The sequence below is a fragment of the Thermobia domestica genome, chromosome 3 (assembly GCF_964235325.1).
Source record: "Thermobia domestica chromosome 3, izTheDome1.hap1.1, whole genome shotgun sequence".
NCBI classification, from domain to species: domain Eukaryota; kingdom Metazoa; phylum Arthropoda; class Insecta; order Zygentoma; family Lepismatidae; genus Thermobia; species Thermobia domestica.
In genome coordinates, this window is record NC_137456.1 from 2,512,057 (window position 1) to 2,534,528 (window position 22,472).

Sequence of the window (22,472 nt, forward strand, 5' to 3'; positions counted from 1 at the left end):
AAGTAAACTAAATAGGCCTACATTTTATAATACTCCTTTTTTAAATGCGCGTTGTAACGAATATTTCGATATAGAAAATCAATCATTCGGTTAAAATAAGTTTTTGTGGAGGTTTTGGAGGTCGCTCGGCCACAGTCAATATGCGGCATGCGCAGAAAGAATCTACCGGATCATCGCAGCCTGTTTACCTTCTTGTTACTTGCTGAAACAACGCATTGAACAAGGAGGGAAAAAAAGTTAAAATTTGTTTATTAAGTAAGCACTTTTACATGCGTGTATTTTTTTGTTTCTGAACTACGTTTAAACTTTTTGTTTGGCGCCGTCGCTGCGAGGGGCTGGAGGGGAGTCTGTAGACGACGTCTGTTGGAATCCCCTCAGAATAGCTGCGGGAGTTGGCTTCGTCGGAAGTTCTCCCAGGGAGAGTTATAGGCCACGGATTTTCTTCAGTTGTTTTTTCATTTGTGTTCACGGCCAACAAACGGAGTCAACATCCCGGAGAAAGATACGAAGCCAGTGATTGTGTGATACAGTGACGTGATAATAGCGATGTTAGTGTGAAGACTAGTGACAATTAAATCCCCAGTGCACAGTGGAAAAACAGCGATCATTTCTTCGCGAGGTAAACTAAAATATGTATTTTTACTTGTACTAATATGATCATAGGTGTGTCTATGCATGCGGTGCACATTAAGCTATTATTATTTTGTTTCTACCTTTGAAATGTTATAAAGCAAAAATATTCGTCTCTGTTAATTAGTTTTCTAATTCAATATAACGAGGAGTGGAAAACGGTCTTTACAATGATTTTATTATGAACTTCTTTGTTTCTGGCTTTCATTTGAGTTCAATGTTCCTTTCCAGCAACGAGGATAAGACATGAACCTAAATGAGATCCTAAGCACTGAACGCCCACAGGAAACTGAACTCGAGTCTATTACTCTAGAGCAGTTTCTCAGACTGGAGGTCGCGATACATAGGAAGGTCGCGAGAGGGTTTCATGGGGCGGGAGTTAAATATTATTTTGAATTTTGTTCTGATAGACATAGTTTTATTTTTATACATACTGTCTACTAAACATTTTCAACAGGTGCAGAGTTGTTTAAAAATCAATTTAAATTAAAGAGGTACGGTACTGTATGAAACTAATGACAACTGCATATTGAAATACCAGAAAAATTCAAATGCAACAAAACCTGCATATTGAAATACAATTGAGGGGATGAGCGCAACAGTGATCTAACCCACATTTTTAAAAATGGAGAAAAATCAAGTTAAACTTAAACACAGGTGGTTTATTGTACAATATATACCATATGTACAATGTATGACAAATTCAACCACTTGTGGTTGCGTTTGGTATATTGTACAAGAAACACGTGTTTAACTTTAACTTGATTTTTCTTCATATATATATATATATATATATAAAAGAAATGTAGGTTAGACCACTGTTACACTCACCCCCTCAATTAAAATTGAAAGCCAATGACATATCTGAGCATGGTGTGATTTCACTAGTGCTGCAATGTCCGGTTCAATCTTTGTAACACATATTATCAAATCATTTAAAATAATCAATAACTTTTAAAAAGAACAACTATCCAAGTTTTTTAAAACCCCATTCTGCATGATTTTTTTTTCATTTAGCGAAAAAAAAATCAGTATTGGAAATCCTCATATGAGAACTTGAAAAATGAATTAAAACTTGAATTTTAGATTTTTCACTTAATTTCGACGTGAAATAAGTAAGTGTCATATATGACACACTTACAACTCACAAAGAACATGCCAGATGACACCAAAATCTCTTATTCATGCACGTCAATATCTCACACAGCAGACAAAACAGTCATTTGTTGCCTTTGATAAATCACAAAAAAGCTAAAGTGAAAAAAGGGTATGTGCCATATATGGCACGACATGCGGTAAGGGTTAAACCAAAATTAGAAATCACTTTATTTTTTTATCATATTACCCAAAATTAAGAGAGTTATGAAGTTTCAAAATTTTCAAACGACTTCCATTTTGAAACAGTATGGTGGATCGGATTCGATATTTGTAATATAAACGAACTGACCAAATCTGGTTTTAATCCATTCACTTTTAGGAAAGTTAGTATAGGTATATATACAAGAAATTGATTCTACTATTAGAAAAATAGATGGATATCATGAGATTTCCTCAATTGGAATATTAAAAATCCTACACAAGCTTATTACAAACCAGAAATTATATGGGGGTCACTCGCAAGAGGATGTGATAAAATGGAGTTCGTGATAGGCATTAGGTTGAGAACCACTGCTCTACAGTAACCATTTAGCCACTCGTGAACTTATATGAACCCCTTTCCTGATCACGTTTTATCAATGAGATTTTGCAATTAGTACTGCCTTGTTCAAAAAATTGCGGACACCCACTTCTCTCTTTTTTTTTTAAAAAAAAAAATCGAAGCCTCATAACTGTATATGGGGTAATTCAGTATTTTGGGTTAAAATAAAGACTTTATTAGTTAGAAACGGAATTCCTATTACTCCACTTATGAATATGTCACTTTTGACCACAATTTTTTGAACATGACTGCACGTTTTTATTATTAAAATTTTGAAGATAAGTATAGAAGAAATTAATACATTTTTTAAAACATGGAGAGGGACTATTCGTTATACGTAGCAATAAGAGAAAGAAGATTTCCCAAGAATGTAATATTGCAAGTAGTAGAGGGTGAGTGTTAGGAGTGGGCAAACAACAATAAATAAAACCTATCACTTATCGCTATATTTTTACACTGTAAAAAATAAAACAAAGTTTGAACACATTTTAGATATTTTTTCGAAACAACTTTTGAACAGTGTTTAACGTGTCAAAAAGTGTTAAGTTTTCTGTTAGTGAACAGAAATGTCTGGAATATATCATAATAGTGTTTAACAGAAAAGGCCTTAAAAGTGTTCAAAATGTGTCCAAATTGTTGAGATGACTTTTAGATACAGTTAGGAGGCTTTACACCTTACTGACACTCTTTGAACACCCCTTCCGTATTACATATATTCACTACTCTTAGATACTGTGTTTTCCAGATGTGTTTGCAAAATATGTCACAGCTTTGTTATCGAAGAGTTTGTCGAGAAGAACTGTTTTAAATATGTCACACTAAACACTGTTTTTCAGAATTAACGCTTTTTGGACACATAAATCTCACGTTTTAAACAATATTTGATCAACTTTCCCTCAAAATCCGTTCTAAAAGTGTTTAAATGTTTTTGTTTTTTTTACCTCTTACATTGTATCACTATATCTTTTAACAATTTTTCCCCCTTAAATCCTAATATTTTTTATAGCTTAAGATCAAAGTCTTATTTTCGCATAATTAGCTTTATAAATGTATCTTTAAATACAACGTAAAACAAATCTTTACGTACAATGCAACACAAACTAGTGGAATGGAATAAGATAATGAACAAAGTAGATATGCCCTATACGTACACTAGGGTGAACATACATGCAAACACTGTCTTACATACTTACACAGATATATTTTTTTATCAGTTTAGATAGGCCATACTAATTATTCTACCAGTAGAACGTGTGTCAATGTTAGCAGCAGAAAAACAACGGATATAATCTATCACGAGTTGACATTCAAAAATCCGGCCATCGATAATCCAGTTCCGTCAGATTTCCGAGCGCAATTTGAAATTTGCCGCGTTGGCAAACCACTGTTTTCTGGAGCCGCCGTTTATGTTTTGATGCCACTATAGTCGATAATCAGTGTTTGCTTACACCTGATAACAAGCATTCCTATTCAATCATTCTGATTTTATCGTTTATTTCATGGATTTTCCTTTTTAAGGGACTAGAAAGACACTAATTTTATGTTTAATATATAGGCTACAGCAAATACAACAATATAAAATCCGGAACTCCTCAAGTCTGGTACTTACCGGATTTTTGAATGTCAACCTGAACTTATTTTTTTATTTGTTTGAGTAATTGAAGATTTATTTTAGGCTTGAATGAGCTATACATTCTGGTAAAAAAGAATTCAAAATACGAGTTCCTGTTACTCTGAATGATTAACTTTATTTTGCAGATTTAAGGAATTAATCTCACGATGATTGTCCACTGCGAAGTAATGTAGTTCGACAAGGATTGAGCACACGAACGTTCTTGCCCTGTATCCTACCGACCTGACATTACACGAAATCTTCGTTAATATTAAAAACGTAAATAATCATATTCAACTATATCTTTAATTAAAGTAAATTGAGCATACGTTTTACATACGCATATATAAACGACATACTGCATTACACAAAAATCTTTTTAACCTTATTTCTGAATAAGTTTGGACAATGGCAACTCACCCGTTGAACTTTTTCCAATTATAATTTCTTCTTCTCTTCTAGTTTTAGCCATTGCTCTCTGTTTCATTTGTATCTTCTATAACATCTCTTAAAAGTAACATCTTATAGTAACTATGAAGAATTGTATCCGAGTGTGAAGGCCTAGAAAATCTAAATATCCCTTATGGTATTCTTTATAAAATATTTCTTCTTAAAATTGAAGTATTTTGGTCATAAGAAATATAAATTTACTTTATCTTCTCATCAATATATTGTTTTTTTCATGTTGTCGTAGAACTTCCAAAACACAATTGAAAGAAAACAAACGTATTCATTATAGCAAAGTTGAAAATTACTTGATCAACCACTTCTGACAAATTTTGAAGATATCTTAATTCTATTAATTTCAAGTTATCGAGGATAATCAAAGATAACTCAATAATAACTGACAATAAATTATAAGCTTATTATTTCGCATCAGTTTTCCAGGTATTCCTTAATATGGACTTTGAATCTCTTCCATTATCTAATGATTTTTCTACTGTGAGATCACGTTACAACAAGTATTAGAAGCAAGTGAAACATTAAAGGTTATATCAGCTTGTGGCATTGATGGTATTCCGATTTTTATGATAAATGAAATACCTTATAGGGTCTACTGCTGCCCCTGTATTGGCTTCCTTGTTCAATTGGAGTATTCATGTCAATAATTATCTGAACATCTGGAAGACTGTTGCCGTTACTTCGACTTGTAGAACTAAGAGTAATTCTATTAATGATTTTAGACCAATATCTGTTACAAACGTCATTTCAAAGTTCTTTCAAAAAATTATTTATAATTATTTGTATAATCAGATGCATGTGAAAATTACCATTAACTAACATGGCTTTGTGACTGCCAAATCTACAGTTACAAACTTTTCAAACCTAATCCACAATATTATTATTTTAGATTGGTGGTCAAATAGATACAGTTTATCTTGACTTTGCTAAAACTTTTGATAAGCTGTCTCTTCATTTATTGCTGAAGTAATTACTTAAATATGGTCTAATCATTGTATTATTAACCAATATATATGATTTTTGACTGACACGAAATTTGTGGTAAAATATAAAGACAATTTTTCTTCTAGGGCTTCAATTTGGGACCTTTATTCTTTCTATTATACATAAATGATATATCAGAGAAAATAACTGTCATATACTTGTTGCATACTAATGATATACACATTTTTCATAATCTTTTTTCTAATCATGAACATTTGAAGAATAATATTAATACAAATGTATGCTAGTCCGGGATGATTTTTTTTTCTCTATAAATTTTGTAAAGACACAGAGGATAACATTTTTTTAGGAAAACTGATCATTCTTTATTTGACTATGGAATATTTTCTCAGGAAAATAAATTCCTCAAAAATGTGAATGATCTCGAAATTCTTTTGGACAATAAATGTTTATTCCAAGAAATATCTGCAGGTCATTTCAATTAAAGCAGTAATGAAATGGTTATGCATAGATGTTAACACCTGCAAAGTTCTTTATATATGTAATGTATGACCACAGTTAGAACATAATACTATTATTTGGAATTGTGAACCTATGTTTTGTTAATTGTACGGAATCAATGCAGAATAATTGTCTTCCATGGCTGCGATGAATATTTAAGAACTTCAATATCATGACATTATAATCAGATATTTGTCGCGACTTGGATTTGTTACCCTTAAGAGATAGGCGCAATCTTTGTGATCTCAAGTTCTTCCATAATGTTCTCCACGGTGGTTTTTACATTGCTTAATGTTTATGAAAACCCCTTACAATCGGAAGAAGAATGTCTCTCTTTTTCTCGGTTCTAATTATTTTTCAGAAATATCTTTTTATAACTGTACAGCTACGGTAAATAATAAATATATACTATTCTGAACCTCTTCGAAATTCAATTTTCTGTTGTACGTCAATAGCATATTAATTACTTAAGAAAGCTCTAATTTCTCAATTTGTTATAATCAAAAACTTCTCGTATTTCTTTAAATGCTTCTGTGTAACATATTTTCATTATATAATTACTGAAACATTAGTTTTTTTGTCTTCCAAATATGTTATTATCACAATTTATATTCTCTTTGATGCAATTCCAAAGTTTGTATTTCTAACATATTTATTTTTTTTGATGGGGCACTTGTAATGTGTGTACTATATTACTCATACACTATGTTTTGTTATGAGCATGTTTCGTTTGCATGTTTTTTTTTATAGTACTTTTTATTTATTTTTATTGCCCATTATTTTGCAGTTAATATTGTGTGTTCATATAATTTTTACGGCACTTGATCCTGTTATTTGTGATAATTTTACTTGTATTATTTTTGCAGTTGTAATCCATTTTGTTACACTTTTTGTCTTACTCTGGATACATTTGTAGCCATTGGCTGTTTATGTTCAAGAAATCAATAAGTTAATTTGTTATTATTATTTGCTAACATAATGTTTTACTCTTCACCTTTTGAGGTTTATTTGCCATTTAATATAAATATCTTTCTATCGATAACGAATTTTGTGGATAGAATACATTTATTAAGTATCTACCAATCGAGCGATAGCTAAGCGAAAAATGACTTTTGTTTTGTTGCAGGTGTTAAAGTGTGTCTAGAGGAAGAATGGGGAGCTTAGAGAGGAAGGAGAGCATTGGAAGCATCCACACAATACGAGAGTTTGAATTAGAATTCGTAAGTATATAATATCGTTTTGTCTATTCACGTTCTACTATAATTTTTATTTAGTTTAATGTCTTACAATTATGCACCGTGGCTAAGGGAGACGGCTGTGAAATGAAGAGAGAGGGACGAAACAGGAGAGCCTCAAGAAAACACACATGGTGTTTGTCCATCACAAAAGCTACTTGGCATGAGTTGGTTTCGATGCAGAGACCGTATCCACAGACTACTATGTCCAATACAATTGATAGTGGCAGAAGTGTGAGTGGCAGAAAATTTTGATGTCAAGAACTGCGTACTAACATTTTCGCCTATAAAAGAACACCTAAAATATTTAATAGTTTATTGAATTGCATTTTAAATATAATTCATGGAATACCGTCTAAATTTCTGGTATTCTTTACAATATTTAGGTGCATTCTATGATCATAATTCTATTTATTAATTCTCTATTCTGCTTGCATGTTCTCAAGTTTCAAGTTCTGTAATGTGTTTATTCTGGTGTACCACAAGGATCTGACCTCGAACTGCTACGCTTTGTTTTCTTTATTATACCAAATTAGCAATAGCGTCTAGTATCCTTTTGTTGGTGGTGGGGACTCGTGATTTTGATCCCACGTTAAGCTGTACATCCACGTCTCATATAGCTTCGGTGCTGAAAGGGTCGAAAAAACTTCAATATATTCAACAAACAAACAGACTCTTTTGCTAGCTTTATAATGTAAGGATTGAGTTGTATGTTTCAGATTCACCGTAACAGGTGCTGTGAGTTTCGTTTAGCACAGGTATGGTTAGCACGAACACCTTTGTTACACGGGATCCTCAGTTCCATTCCTGACAGGAGATTTTTGTACATGTTACTATGATGCCGGTTCCACTTTAAACTGTAGATCTATATATCATATAAGCTTCGTGCTGAAAAGGGGAGCTAAACTTAAAATAAACAAACGAAGAAATAGTTTTTATCGATTTTCTTAAAAACTACGCATAAGGATTCACCTTCAAGCATATATCTTTGTGCAGATTGATGAGATCTATTAATTGATGCATGTCTAATTCCGATAATTATTTTCATTACACGCTGATTATATTGAACGAGTAGAATTATCTTAGACATATTGGAGAGGTTATTCCTTAAAATTGAAAAGAAAATAATGAGAAGATTCTTAAATAAAGGTTTAGAACATCCAATAATACATTCTTTATAGGGACTGATATTTTACCCACTGCTAGCTGAATACAAAATTTTTGTAACGGATAAATTCGTCCCCAACGTATTTTATTACACTACAAAATACAGTATTTGGAAACGACTTTTAGACATAGTTAGGGCACTTTACATATTATCGACTCTCTTTGAACCCCCCCTTTCCCCGGATGACACATGTTCATTCCCTTTTAGATACTGCTTTTTAAAAACATGTCCCAAGGGAACGTGGCGCAAGTCCTAAATGCCACAAGGCCTAAAAATCATTTCGCATCACAAGTCTTAAATGGCATAAGACCTAATCGGCACAAGACCTAAAAATCATTTCGCGGCACAAGTCCTAAACGGCTTAAGATCTAAACAGCACAAGACCTAAAAATCATTTCGTGGCACAAGTCTTAAAGGGCACTAGACCTAAACTGCACAAGACCTAACGGGCACTAGACCTAAAAATCTCTTTTGGCGCTACCATCGCGTCCGTGCCAAGAACACTATCAATCTGTTAGCCAAAGTTTTAGATATACTGTTTCATATTATAGAACCAGATTCTAGCTTAGTTCTTACAAGTAATTTGTATAAGTACATATTCTATCGTTCTGAAATAAATAAATAAATAAATAAAGCCTATTGTTCTTTCTTGCTCTTTGCATGGTAGCATTTGCATGATAACAAAATTTTAACTGCCTATCAAATGTAATTCCCAGATCTTTCATGATGTCTGTTTTTTCTATTTCCACACGATTAACTTCGTATTTACTAACATAATATGGTGTTTGAGTTATATACGTCATAAATTTTACTTTTTTTGTGCTGATTTGAAGTAAATTATTTTTACTCTTATATTTATTGTATTGAACTCTTTCTGTAGCAAATAGCTATCGTAATTAACTACTCTTTATTCGTTACCATTATTAATAACAGTTTTAATATTAGTAACATAGCTGTTACCGTTGGAATTTACTACTACTACTATTATTATTATTATTATTATTATTATTATTATTATTATTATTAATAATAATAATAATAATAATAATAATAATAATAATAATAATAATAATATATTTCAGATAGGCTACATATTTGAGACTTGAGCCTTAACTGTACGTGAAGTTAAGATCAAAGGTTATGTCACGGACGGCAAATGATGGATTAACACCCAAAATAAACTCGTGTCCCCCCCCCCAAAGGGGTTAGTCTGTTTTATGTTTATTAAACGTGTTTAATAATTACAACATATTAAGAATGTTTATAATAGAATGTGAAAGAATACACTATTTAAAAAATTAAACTACGTCAACAAGTTAAAATAATTAAAAGAACCTAATTAATCATCCACCTTGTACTCCCATTTGCTTAGCTGGACGAACCGAGATCTAAAGGAAAAAGAGTTTTCTGCTCAAATCTCATAAGGAGTGGGAAATTTTAATACACCCCTAAATGAGTATGTATTGGTTTCTGCAAACGTATTGTGTTGCATTTTACATTAATAATTTAGCGTTATTTGTTGATATTTTCTTGCTTATACACACTCTATCAAAACACACTGTGCAATATAGTAACCGTATTGTATAATAAATGTTCTTTGTTCTGTTTTAAATTTACTGCGTTCTTAATATATGCAGTCGATATTGAATGTTCACTTGTGAAATATTTAGTGGGCTTTTGTCCTAATTAAGTAAAATTTGCTGGGCTCTTGGCTTACCTTTGGAAAGTTAGAGTGGGCTTTAGTCCTACTCTTAACAAAATATAGTCCACAGAATATATTTTGCAATTCTGAATGCTTGCTTGGTTTTAGAAAAGTCTGGTAAAATATGGTTTTTAAACATTTTTATTTGATTATGTTTTAGGAATTTGTCATGGAATTCTCGTATCTCCATTTGAAAGAAACGAATTTCTTAACCAATTATATAATTAATTCTTAGAATGAAATATATTATGTAATTCATGTATAACTGCAAAACAGATAATGATAATTAGGGATGCGTACGAGACGAGTCGAGACATCTGTTTTACAGCACATTTTTGAGACGAGACAGCCACAAATCTTGTCTTGTGCGCATCACTAATGATAATAATAATAATTTTGTAGTACAAATATAGCTGTTACCGTTGGAATTAGCTATTTTCGTAACATTATTGTCAACTAGTCACTGCATCGTGGCAATTTCGTGTGGTGGTGACGGCTTTCAGAACTAAGGCAAGTGAGTGAAAAAGGCACACGACCTAAACGGCACAAGTAATAAAAACCATTTCGCACCACTAGTCCTAAACGGCACAAGTCCTAAAAATCATTTCGCGGCACTGATCCTATACAGCACAAGACCTAAAATTTAGGTCTAGTGCCTTTACTTTTTAGGTCTTATGCCATTTAGGACTTATGAACATTACCCTGTCCCAAATGTGTTTGCAGAATGTAACATACTTTTGTTTTCAAAGTGTTTGCCGAAAAGAAGTGTTTTAAATATGTCACACTAGATACTGTTTTTAAAAATTAACGCTTTTTGGATACGCGAAGCACACTTTTTAAACACTATTATTATCAATTTTCTCCTCAAAAACTATTCTTAAAGTGTTTAAATGATGCTTTATTTTTTACACCGTAAGACTAACACTGATAGTTACGAGGGATGTTATTCTTCATCTGATGAGTAATAATAGATGTAGTGTTTGTTTTAATTGTTACAGTTAACAACAAGTACGATCACAAGAACACTACCTAGACAAATTTTCAATGTTTTCACAATCTTACTAAAATAACAGTTTGTTCGAATCCGATCCGTGCGAGATATCCTCATCTGTACGCAACCCCACTTCACAAGTGTTTATAAGATTGTCTACTCTTCAGGAAAAAGATCAGTACGATTTTCCTACCTTAGACTATCTCGTATAACTGAAGAAACCAAATCACCCTCGCAATCAGCAAGAAGGCTTCCATTTTTTTAAGATTGAGTGACTAAGTGTTAAGATTAGCGTCCCTTTCAGCAGCGAGGCTATTAAGACAAGGACTACAATTTAGTGTGGAATTTGAACCACAGGAGCTCTCGCCGAGAATCAAACTCGGGTCTCCCACGACAAAGGTGCGTACGCAATCCACATAGTCACCCTCTTTTGAGCTAGTGGCGTTCGCAAGGTGAAGATCGGATGGTTTATAATCACCCTTGAGCAAGATATGCAAAAATAAGCATTTATCGCATTAAGATATGTATACAGTACAAACACCTGAAATTATTTGCTCTTGGAAGCCTGAACTCCCCCTTGACGAACGTCTGCGTACGTGACTGTTTTGAGGTAACAATAAACAACTATCTCGCTCAATAATAATTTTATTAAGAACTTTGTTTCTACCCTTGAAACACAAATTTTAGTGGAGCCACTGGCGCCGATATTAGGATAACTAACAAAAAATATAGATACTATCTCCCGCAAAATTTATACAGAAATAAGAAAAACCACTGACTGAAGGCTTAGGAAACAAAGCTTCCTAGTTTTATAGCCTTGGAAGCAGTAATGATCTCAAAATTTCCGGGGAGGTATTTTCATTACATAAGGGGTGAAAACAGTACAGCGAAAATACTGGTTATCCACGTTGACCATGATATCCCTTAGGGAAGTTTTGCAAGGTAGGGAGATTTTCTTCCTGCGATATTCCTGAAATCGTCACTACTTGGAAGGGCTACATTCAACGAGATGAATTTAGATGAGAACATGTGGTCAGTCCGATTGAGATATTCCTAACTTTCTAGACCGGAACTTAGTCTCTGTGAACTCAAGTAGCTCGCCACTTGTCTCATGATGATGGAGCAACACTGAAATTCGCATCTTCAATACGAATCGAGGTGCAGATAAAATTAATACAGGAAGAAATGTTACATCTTTACTATAGTTGTTATATCAGAGTTTAATACTGTATTACATTATTCTTTTATTTGTTTTTGTGTGGTTTCTGTCTTCTTCCTGAAGGGATTCATTTCTGGGACACATCTTTCTCTCGTGTTTTGTCTAAATACAATAACTAAATTGGTACACAAACTAAACACAGAGCGAAGCTGTGTTCGATTTCCGGCAGGGACATTCGGTCGAAAAAGTGTAAAAGCCATCCTGAGTGATTTTTACTTCATTCACCCCAGGCAAATGTGGGGATGGCTACCTAACATAAAGATCCTAGGTTGGTTCCTTCCTTCCCCAATCCTTTCTTCCTTCCCTTTTCTCGAATAGTGTGATCGCCGAGGGATATCATAACTCATATGTGACGGGGCTGAGGAGCCCAGAAATCTAATTACTAATCCTAATCCTAATAAACTAAATACAAATACGTAAACTAATATTCATATTACTATGAAACAGTTGGATATAAAGTTCTCTTCCAGCATTGTTTTCTTATAGCAGCGAAGACAAAAGAAAATTGAGTTTTGTTAGTTATGTTTTGTAGAGGACAGTGATGGAGGCAAATGAGATGTCCAAGAAAGACAGTAACCTAGTTTGTCTTGCTAATAACAACAGAACAGGTTCAATTCATAATGATTATCATTGTAGCAGAGCACCAATAGCTGCAACAACCAGAGCTATAGTGATGGCAGCCCTCCTCACTGATTTAAAGACCACTACATGTGTCTTTCGTGCATGAGGTCCCTGGTGCGATTCCCAGTATAGAAGCATCGAATGCATTTCAATCGTTAAGATCCTACTTTAAATTGTAGGGTCTCATCCTAATAGTCTCGTCGGTGACAAAGAACGATTCCACACACTGCTTGCAAATGTTTATAATAGTCTTTACACATCCAACGAAACAAATGGCTAATGCGCGTCTCGTCTATGCACTTGGTTCCGAGTTCGAATTATATTAATGAGATTGCCTGCCTCCGATACAAACATGGGCAATGGTTCGAAAGCAACTTTTGCGTCTCATATAACCTTAATGCTGAGAGAAACTTGAAATTCCAGTCAATTAATTAAAATTCAATCAAATGAAACAGTATCAGAATTAGAAAATTTCGAGGAGTGGAAACTTGTATGTTTATAAGTTAGAATCAATAGCATGTAAAGAGAACGATTGAAAGTGTATGTTCAAAGGCGTGAATGATCCTTCCTCCAAATTTGATGACATCATCTTCCATACAAAGCGCGGTGATCTGCGATAGGTAGATTTTTTTTTTTTTGTACTTTGGTAAAAGCGAAATAAAGTTTGGTACTGGTGAAAAGGAAGTTCCTGCAACTCTTTCTAAAATTCGATGGCGTGGAGTGATTATGATACGTGTATATTGTTCCAATTTCATTCCAATCGACAGTCCACTTAGAAAATTATTTCCAAACGCTGGGAGGTTAAAGGATACTAGGAATTAATCTTATCGAGGCCAGGCGCTCACTCAGAATTTTATGTTAGGAGGGGTCCAATATTACAAACTATTACCAGTGGCGGATCTAGAACGTAAAAGCTAGGGGGCAGCCGTACACAGATTATAATAGGCATATCATGAATTTAGAATTAACTTTCAAAAATATATAAATAATAGCTTAAATTATTTTTGTCATTCAAAAAACTGGGAGACCTAGGCCACCCTAGCCCCAGGATAGATCCACCACTGGCCACTACGCCTATATAGTATTGAACATGTATTATTCTCCACTTGATATTCTCCACTAAGACGATAAGTAATTGTAAAATATTTCCACCTACAGTTACAGAAAAATATATAAAATTATAGAACTTATACACATTTTTGTATTTATAAGCGAAAGAGTATAGCTGAAGTGTAAGATCAAATGTTTATACTACATCAATCATTTCCCTGTTAAACAAGTATAGCTTTATTATAGTATTATAGTATAGGTTATACTTCCATCTATATTTTTAGGAAATAATGATAGAACTAGATTGTTTTTATAAGAGAAAGAGTACAGATGAAGTGTAAGATCAATTCTTCATGCTACATCAATCATTTCCCTGTTAAACAAGTATAGCTTTATTATAGTATTATAGTATAGGTTATACTTCCATCTATATTTTTAGGAAATAATGATAGAATTAGATTGTTTTTATAAGAGAAAGAGTACAGATGAAGTGTAAGATCAAATGTTCATGCTACATCTATCATTTCCCTGTTAAACAAGTATAGCTTTATTATAGTATTATAGTATAGGTTATACTTCCATCTATATTTTTAGGAAATAATGATAGAATTAGATTGTTTTTATAAGAGAAAGAGTACAGATAAAGTGTAAGATCAAATGTTCATGCTACATCAATCATTTCCCTGTTAAACAAGTATAGCTTTATTATAGTATTATAGTATAGGTTATACTTCCATCTATATTTTTAGGAAATAATGATAGAATTAGATTGTTTTTATAAGAGAAAGAGTACAGATAAAGTGTAAGATCAAATGTTCATGCTACATCTATCATTTCCCTGTTAAACAAGTATAGCTTTATTATAGTATTATAGTATAGGTTATACTTCCATCTATATTTTTAGGAAATAATGATAGAATTAGATTGTTTTTATAAGAGAAAGAGTACAGATAAAGTGTAAGATCAAATTTTCATGCTACATCAATCATTTCTCTGTTAAACAAATATACTTTTATTATAGTATTATAGTATAGGTTATACTTCCATCTATATTTTTAGGAAATAATGATAGAACTAGATTGTTTTTATAAGAGAAAGAGTACAGATGAAGTGTAAGATCAATGTTTCATGCTACATCAATCATTTCCCTGTTAAACAAAAATAGTTTTATTGAAAAAATGTACAAATATATGTTAAGTTACGAAGTTGTGAGGGAGGATACAGATCCGGTTGTAGGTGCGCCTCTGTCAATGGTCAAGCTGAATGATTTATTTTTTTAAAGAATGGCTTGAATTCATTATGATAAATTCGTACACCAGTGGTTGGGTAATGTTTCCTGAACGTTAACATGAGACAAGAACAACTTTTTTTTTTTAATTTGAGAGGAGACGAGAAACATAACAAGGCTTGTCTCGTTTTTTCTGAGAATTGAGACGAGACGAGAGACTTCTTGAGTCTCGTAGACAACACTAGTTCACCCAAGTCTTAGTTCTCAAACAGTATTTTAGTGTTACATAGTGTAACACTATAAATTGGTAAAGTGATTGGACGAACATAGTGGAGCATCAATGTTTAAAGATACACAAGTCGTTACATAATACATATACTTCAATAATAAGTGAGATTTAATGTTATTATACCAAATCCTTTATGGATCTCTCATGACATCAAAGGATTCTGATAACTTATACTTGAAATTAAGGGGAAAAAATCAGGACATACATTTTGTCAATAAATTTACAAAAACATGTTTTCAAGAATCGAAACGAGATTTCACAAAATTTACGAGACGAGACGAAAAACTTGTGGGCAACGCTATTCATAACGACAGAAACTGCATAATGGGCGTTACAACTGCCTGAATTCAACTCAGTAGACTTTGCAGTTTCATAAAATCTAGGGTGCACCCTGAAAATCTAGAATTTATGCTCTCGAACACCAAAGGTTGAACAAGGTAAGGTTGCTTTAAATTTTCGAAGAAACGTTCCAGGAGAATTCGAAAAAATATTCGGTAAAGTATCTTGAGTGTGGTAACCGGATGTGGATAGGAAGTATTCTAATGTTGGGCAATGGTTGTAGGGACTTTATACCAACCTGTACCAGAGATGTCCAAACTCCCAAGGCCGGCTCACGCTCTCAATCTGCCTCGAGTTTGAGAATTAAGCTCGTGCTCTTCGTAGGACGAGACCTATATTGAATAGCAATGCTAAACCCGAGCGACTGCAAACCCCAATAAAATTAGTAAGCATCTGCAAGAAAGTGTGTGAGCCTGGGCCCTAAATGAGTGCATCATATTGAGGTTTATGAGTGCAAGATCCAGTGAGCACAGGCGTCATTGAGCATAGCAAGCACGATCCTAAACAAGTTGGAGCCCGAGATAGCGTGAACCTAGTTCAGATTAGTGAGCATAACTCACGTTGAGGGTTGTAAAGCTGATCCCACAAGAGCCCGAGTAAGTCTAGATTGAAAAAGAAAGCCATGTCTCACGTATTCACCTCTACCACTTTGCTTCTGCTACTCTAAACAGGCAGGAATAGGCAGAAAGAGCACATGAGAAACGAGGCGCTGATGTCATTGATAAATCCATTACTACTCATACACTACTCACATTGCTCTATCTGTTTCTCTCTGTCGCTGCTCTGAGCGTAATAACATGCTACGATGTCGTAGATTAAAATGCCTTCTGCAGAGACAAGACATGCAAAGAAAAGGTTATGACAAAAAATTGTTTTCCGTTGTTTCCTTTGGCAGCTGCAAGCGAAAAATTCTTTACGTTCGTTCTTTGCGGAATCTCGTTTTACAATGTGATAGACAGCCGAAAACACTTGAGGAGGCAGAGACGGGGAGAGAGAAAAATGCTGAAAATAGCAGGCGACGAGGGATAATGGTAGAGCATTTGAAGCCATGGGAAGGCTAAAAGCTCAGACTGATCAGTTGTTACTTGTATTTAAAGACTACTATTAGCACATGGAGTTCACGCATTCATACAACTTCCTTGGCATTATGGAATGTGAAATACGACAGTAAATCAAACACCAAGCGTTTCTTTTTGGCTAAAAGGCATGGATTCACGATGAAACGAGGAAGCGAAAACACATGACTTTAAGCAAATGGGTATTCGTATGCATGTTGGAACAAGGGTTTGCACCTGTGAAATGGAATTGATATAACTACGTAAGCTTAGGTACGAATGAACGTGGGAAGGGATTTAATGCAATTTCCTTTCTTACGGTTTCAATCGTAACATAATTCAAAAAGTGGGTTTGATTAGGTAAGTTTAGTTGACACACATAATGTTAGAAACTGTATTAAAATGTTTATTTATTTACTTATTATCTATCATCTATAACAAAGCTTAAGGTCGAATTACAATCGGCGTTATGAATATGTATAGTAATATACAGGCTTACAAACATTCAATACATCACAATACACATAGGTTATCAATGACATTGTACTAATATTTAATATAAATATTCGTAATCACATCATACTGTAATACGCAACCACAATACAATATGTATAGCCATAGGAAACTATGAAGAAGAATTAAAACAATGTGTCCATATACAATGAGAAAAATAAGGAGAAACATGAATTAAAATAAAGAATGAAATAGCATGGTAAAGCGAAACAAAGCAAAAACATACATACATGAAAAAACACAAAACTAATCTCTTCAAGATAATATGTAAATTGAATATTTCAAAATAATTTCTAAAAAATTGTAATTTCAGGCGATATTCACAGTTATAAGTATCATAATTTCATTTCTTTAAATTCTCTCTCAAATTCTCCATAAATACTTTCATCGTCATTACAACATCGATTTCATGTTTTCCTTTAAGAACATTATTATGTTTCTTTGTAAAATGGTACAATCACTTGGTAGGTGCTTCAATTCTAATCTATATGTTTTCATGCTCGCTACTCTACCCCGATTGAACAACACAGTGTATCCATCTGTACAGGAAATGGGCGATGTCCAATTTATCTTATCCCCGTTTCACCATCTGATGTAGTTCTTCCTTGGTGGCTTAACGGAAGTTGAAAACCTCGTACATGTTTGTCCCTTCAAAAACTACTAAAAAGAATTTTCTTCTATGGCACAGTTTGGAGTTCTTGGTAATCATGAGAACAGGTCATGTGATATCGGGGTGCTGTGACCAATTCATTGCCACTAAAGGTGTTCATCTTTCCTTTCTACAGGTACATGTCGAATCCTTCTAAATTCACTTTGTACTGTCAGCGACAAAAGTTCTTTCCGTTTGATGAAATTCATTTCGTAAACAACTTCAGAATGGAAGGACAATTTGAGTACAGTTTTCAATAAATTAAAAAAAGTAATTTTCTGTACGTTCCAGCATTACCACCGTTATTCACAAAATAAATTTTACCAAAAGAAAAGAACTTTTGTCGCCGACTGTACGTATATCTAGGAAATACATCCATTTTTAAGCTTTCCCAATGGTTTCCATATCCAAGGTCTATCTAATACAAAGGCCTTGATTGTATTTCTAGCATAAATTATTCATTTTAATATATCTTTGTAGTTGGTAAAGCTTTAAATGTTTCACTTTTCTTCCCCTAAAAATATTTCAACGAAATACTTTTCATCATGATTCTCTTGTGAACATGTCTGATCTTCATCATTTATAAGTATTCTGTCATTACTGAAAATTATTTGCCATAAATTCAGACGCTTCCATTTGTTACAATCTTAGCCAATGTCTTCCTTTTGAGGTAGAGAAAGGATATGTAGCTCTTCCACCCCCTCGGGAAATAGAGGAATTCACCATTAACTGCTAATTTCTTCAGTATTTTTTCAATTTATTATTATAATAATGCTACTTCGTTAATAGAGTCAATCAGTTACTATCTCAATGGATACCTATGACTTTAATTGTTGCTATCTATATTCCATGTCTCATACACGCATGCAAGGGCGCCGATCCTGGGGTGGCTGAGGGAACCCTGGACCCCCCAAAGCTCATGTGGGCCCCCCTATTGTATTTATGAATATACAATATTTGGCATAATTTGAGTGCAATTTGTCTCAAAATCTTCATACCTTCTGCATCTGAATGCCTCCCCGCCCCCAATTTACAGAGAAATCGACGCCCTTGCATGCATGTTTCGCGAGATCCACATTACTCTCTCCAACAGAGTTTATTTGGAAACTTAAAACAAATTAACTATAGAAGAGTTTTCTTTTACTTCTAATGAAGTGGAATAGGAGTTCTAATGTAGGTTTCTGTGGACTTGACATTTCATTTCTGCGTGAGTTGTTGAATGTCTTGCTGTGTCGAAGAGAGCTTTCTCTTCTTTCGTATGAGCAACTAAGGAATTGTACAGCTGACTAACGAATGAAATTGGCGGAATTGCAGCAGTGCCGTCTTCACAGCGTTATGAGACCTAATAACCAAATTTTACGTGTATTACATGTCATTTATATACATGACATGTGTCACACGTAATTGCTGTGTATGCATGACACGTATTACACGTATACATGACACGATATACACATTGTATAAATTTGCTCAAGGAGCTTCAGGCACTCCATTTCGGATTTAAAATTTGAGATCAATGTATTTTAACGATAGTATAATAATATCTAAAAAATAACGCGAAAATCTACGTATACAAGAGAATCTCGTCTCTTCAATCATAATTTGAAACGACACTGCTTTAAGGACCTGGACCAAGTGATCATCGGCCATAGTTAAGACGGCCATGAATTGTACTCATGCAACTTAACTAAAATATTATGCAAATAAGGCATTTCAATTAAGTTTACATTCCCTAAAGAACCTCCCAATTATGAAAGTCTGCTTCATGTGGAAGTGTTCCGTATGTTCTAAGTTTCCTGCCAAAACAACACACAACAACATGCACAAATACAAACAGCCACTGGATTTATATTTTCCAAGTTCTTTCAAGGTTACTCAGTGTTGTTTGCCAACAGTGAGGAAGGCAGTCCAATTTCCCAATCTTTGACACTCCAAACGCCTTTCTTCGGTGAGGATGTTCTTGCTTAGTGTTGCCAAAGTCATCACTTTTTCTTTAAATATAACGATTTTTTTTGTAATCGTATCTATCTGTGAAAATGTCTTGTCAGCAACAGAGATTTCAAAAAGCATTAGGTTAGTTTTTTGTACCATCGTTGTTAAGACTTGTAACCTCCAAGACCTCACCCACGAGGAAGGGGGGGGGGGTGATCCACCGGGTCGGGACCCCCCAAAAAACTTCCTAACTCAACAAGGATTCCTAACTCTAACTAACAAAAGATCAGATATTACTTTAAATTTTTAGTCAGCTAAGTCTAGCGACAAGAAATCATTGTATAAGGGGCGATCAACTGAAACCCGTTCAGTGGTCATAATTCATGAAATAAATTTTATTTCGAGCGGAAACTTGTACAATATCTAGAGGCGTCTATGGTTAGCGTGCAGTAAAAATATTGTTCAGAAGAAGTCACCATGAGCGTTGTGACACTTGTCCCACTGTGTCACTAACTTACAAATGCCGTCCATGTAAAATTTGGACGGCTGACTATCAAACCAATCACGCACAGCGTCCTGAACCTCAGCGTCAGACTGAAATCTATGACCTTTCAATGCCTTCTTTAGAGGCCCAAAGGTGTAAAAGTCGCAAGCTATGGATGCGTCTATCCGCGGCTATGGCCGCATTCACCTTTTCACGCGTGTCTTCTATGGCAATAACATGGGCTTGACCAGGACAAGAATAATCAGTGGTTTGTTCACGCCTTTTCCGAAACTTTCTGGCCCAGTCCACCAGTGTTGTTCTGGAGACGCATGCATCACCATACACGTCTTTCATACGCTGGAATACTTCAGCTGGTTGACAACCTTCGGCACTCAGAAATTGGATGACGACACGCTGGTATTGCTTGGACGGATTGGTGATCTTGAACGCCATCTTTCGCTCGTTATACCTGCGAAACGAAAATACGTATCAACAACATTCCTACACCCAACACACAGGGACATTAGCCATTACAACTTTTAAACAAACAACATCCTCTTGCACACAATACCAATAATACATGGAACGAACGGGTTTCAGTTGATCGCCCCCTATAATAAGATGATGAAATACATAGCTCACTCTATTCTTGCTACCTTGCAGAGTTCACACTAATAATAAGAATAAAAAGCTACCGTAATTTTGGTTTTCCTGCATGCCGTATTGCGAACTGCTGTTACCATGAAAAGTTGACTTCACAAATTAAGGCAACTACCCGGTTGGTGATTTAACCTATTATATATTAATGACTTGATTTTTTTCATCTACTGAAACTATAAATTGTAACTAAGTATAAAGGTTATATCAACTTTCTTAGCACTAGCGGAATTCTCAAAGTATTTTTACAGGTCCCGTGACACTCTGATATTTTCAGTTAGAAGTCTGGCTGAATCCTGTGTAATCTGGAATGTGCGGCAACACTGTTCTTTCTGAAACCAAGTCTTTGCAATCGCTCCTGCAGTTGTCAAAAACTACTTGTTGATTCAAATTCCGTTACCAAAGAGGGTGACCCTAATTTCTAAGTTGTCCTTGAGATACTCAGTTGATCGGATTTGATAGTTCACAACAATCGCTTTTAGTCAGTGGAGCAGGCCCGGCAAACACATTACGATATACCTGTCAGGTAAACCTCACCAGTATACCAGAAAGGTATACCTACAGCACACACGCGCAACGGTAAACCCGAAGATTTTAACTCAGTCAAAAGATGGCGAGCAAACAAGAAGACGACGACCGTCGCGACCGTCGTCAAGGAACTAATCACAACTCATCTAAGAACTGCACAGGTGTGCCGGAGTGACTCACACATACGTAGGTCTACACGCCTGCGCAGATAGTAAAAATTGAATTTCGATTCTTCTTCGGTCGCCTGCACAGGTCGCTACGCCTGTGCTGTTTAGTCTGCAGCGGCTTGCACACACGCTCCAGTTTACCTGTACAGGTAAACCTTACCGGTATACCAGAACGTATGTGGCAGGTCTTAGGGTAATAATATTTCACTTCCGGACACTGGTATAATATTTTCCAGTACTTATGCACATATCACAAAATGAAACCAGTTGAGAATGCTCCAAGAGGATTGCCAGAACGAACTTAAAAAGAATGGAGAGATGGAGGGGGAAAGATAACTGTGATTGTTCCTACATGCAAAAGTAAATCTTTTTATCCGAACCTTCTCCTTCTCGAAAAAAAATGCAAAATATCGTCTCTCTATGACTTACAGTTCCCGAGATATGTCTCCTTAATTCTCTCGAAATTCGAATTTTTTGGCCAATATCTGGGGAACGGTAAGAGTGACGCGAAAAATTCCATCACTTTCTCGAATAGTTTTTGATACCCTATCGAATGGAGGGCTCAAAATTAAAAAAAAAATCGCAAATAGCAGACAGAAGGACAGACAAACACACACACACACACACACACACACACACAGACATAGAGAATTCAGTAACGTACTTTTTAAGTTCTTTGAAAATGTCAGGAGACACTTGATCAGCGATTACGAACCCCTGTTATGACGTCATCAAAATGGTGAGAGATATAGGTTCGTTTAATGTCCACCTCCATTACCAACCGTAATATTGTGAT

The 22,472-nt window shown here is 34.6% G+C and overlaps 1 protein-coding gene across 1 annotated transcript in view; it reads left to right on the forward strand.

Annotated features, from left to right (window-relative positions):
* Nucleotides 1–232: 232 nt before the first annotated feature.
* The window catches only part of LOC145682376 (serine/threonine-protein kinase meng-po), an 82,054-nt gene continuing 59,814 nt past the window's right edge, over nucleotides 233–22,472 (forward strand). The window contains exons 1-2 of the mRNA XM_081753966.1: nucleotides 233–619; nucleotides 6,976–7,069. Coding sequence (XP_081610092.1) covers nucleotides 7,001–7,069 — 69 coding nt within the window. The 5' untranslated portion in view covers nucleotides 233–619; nucleotides 6,976–7,000. The remainder of the gene's footprint in view (nucleotides 620–6,975; nucleotides 7,070–22,472) is intronic.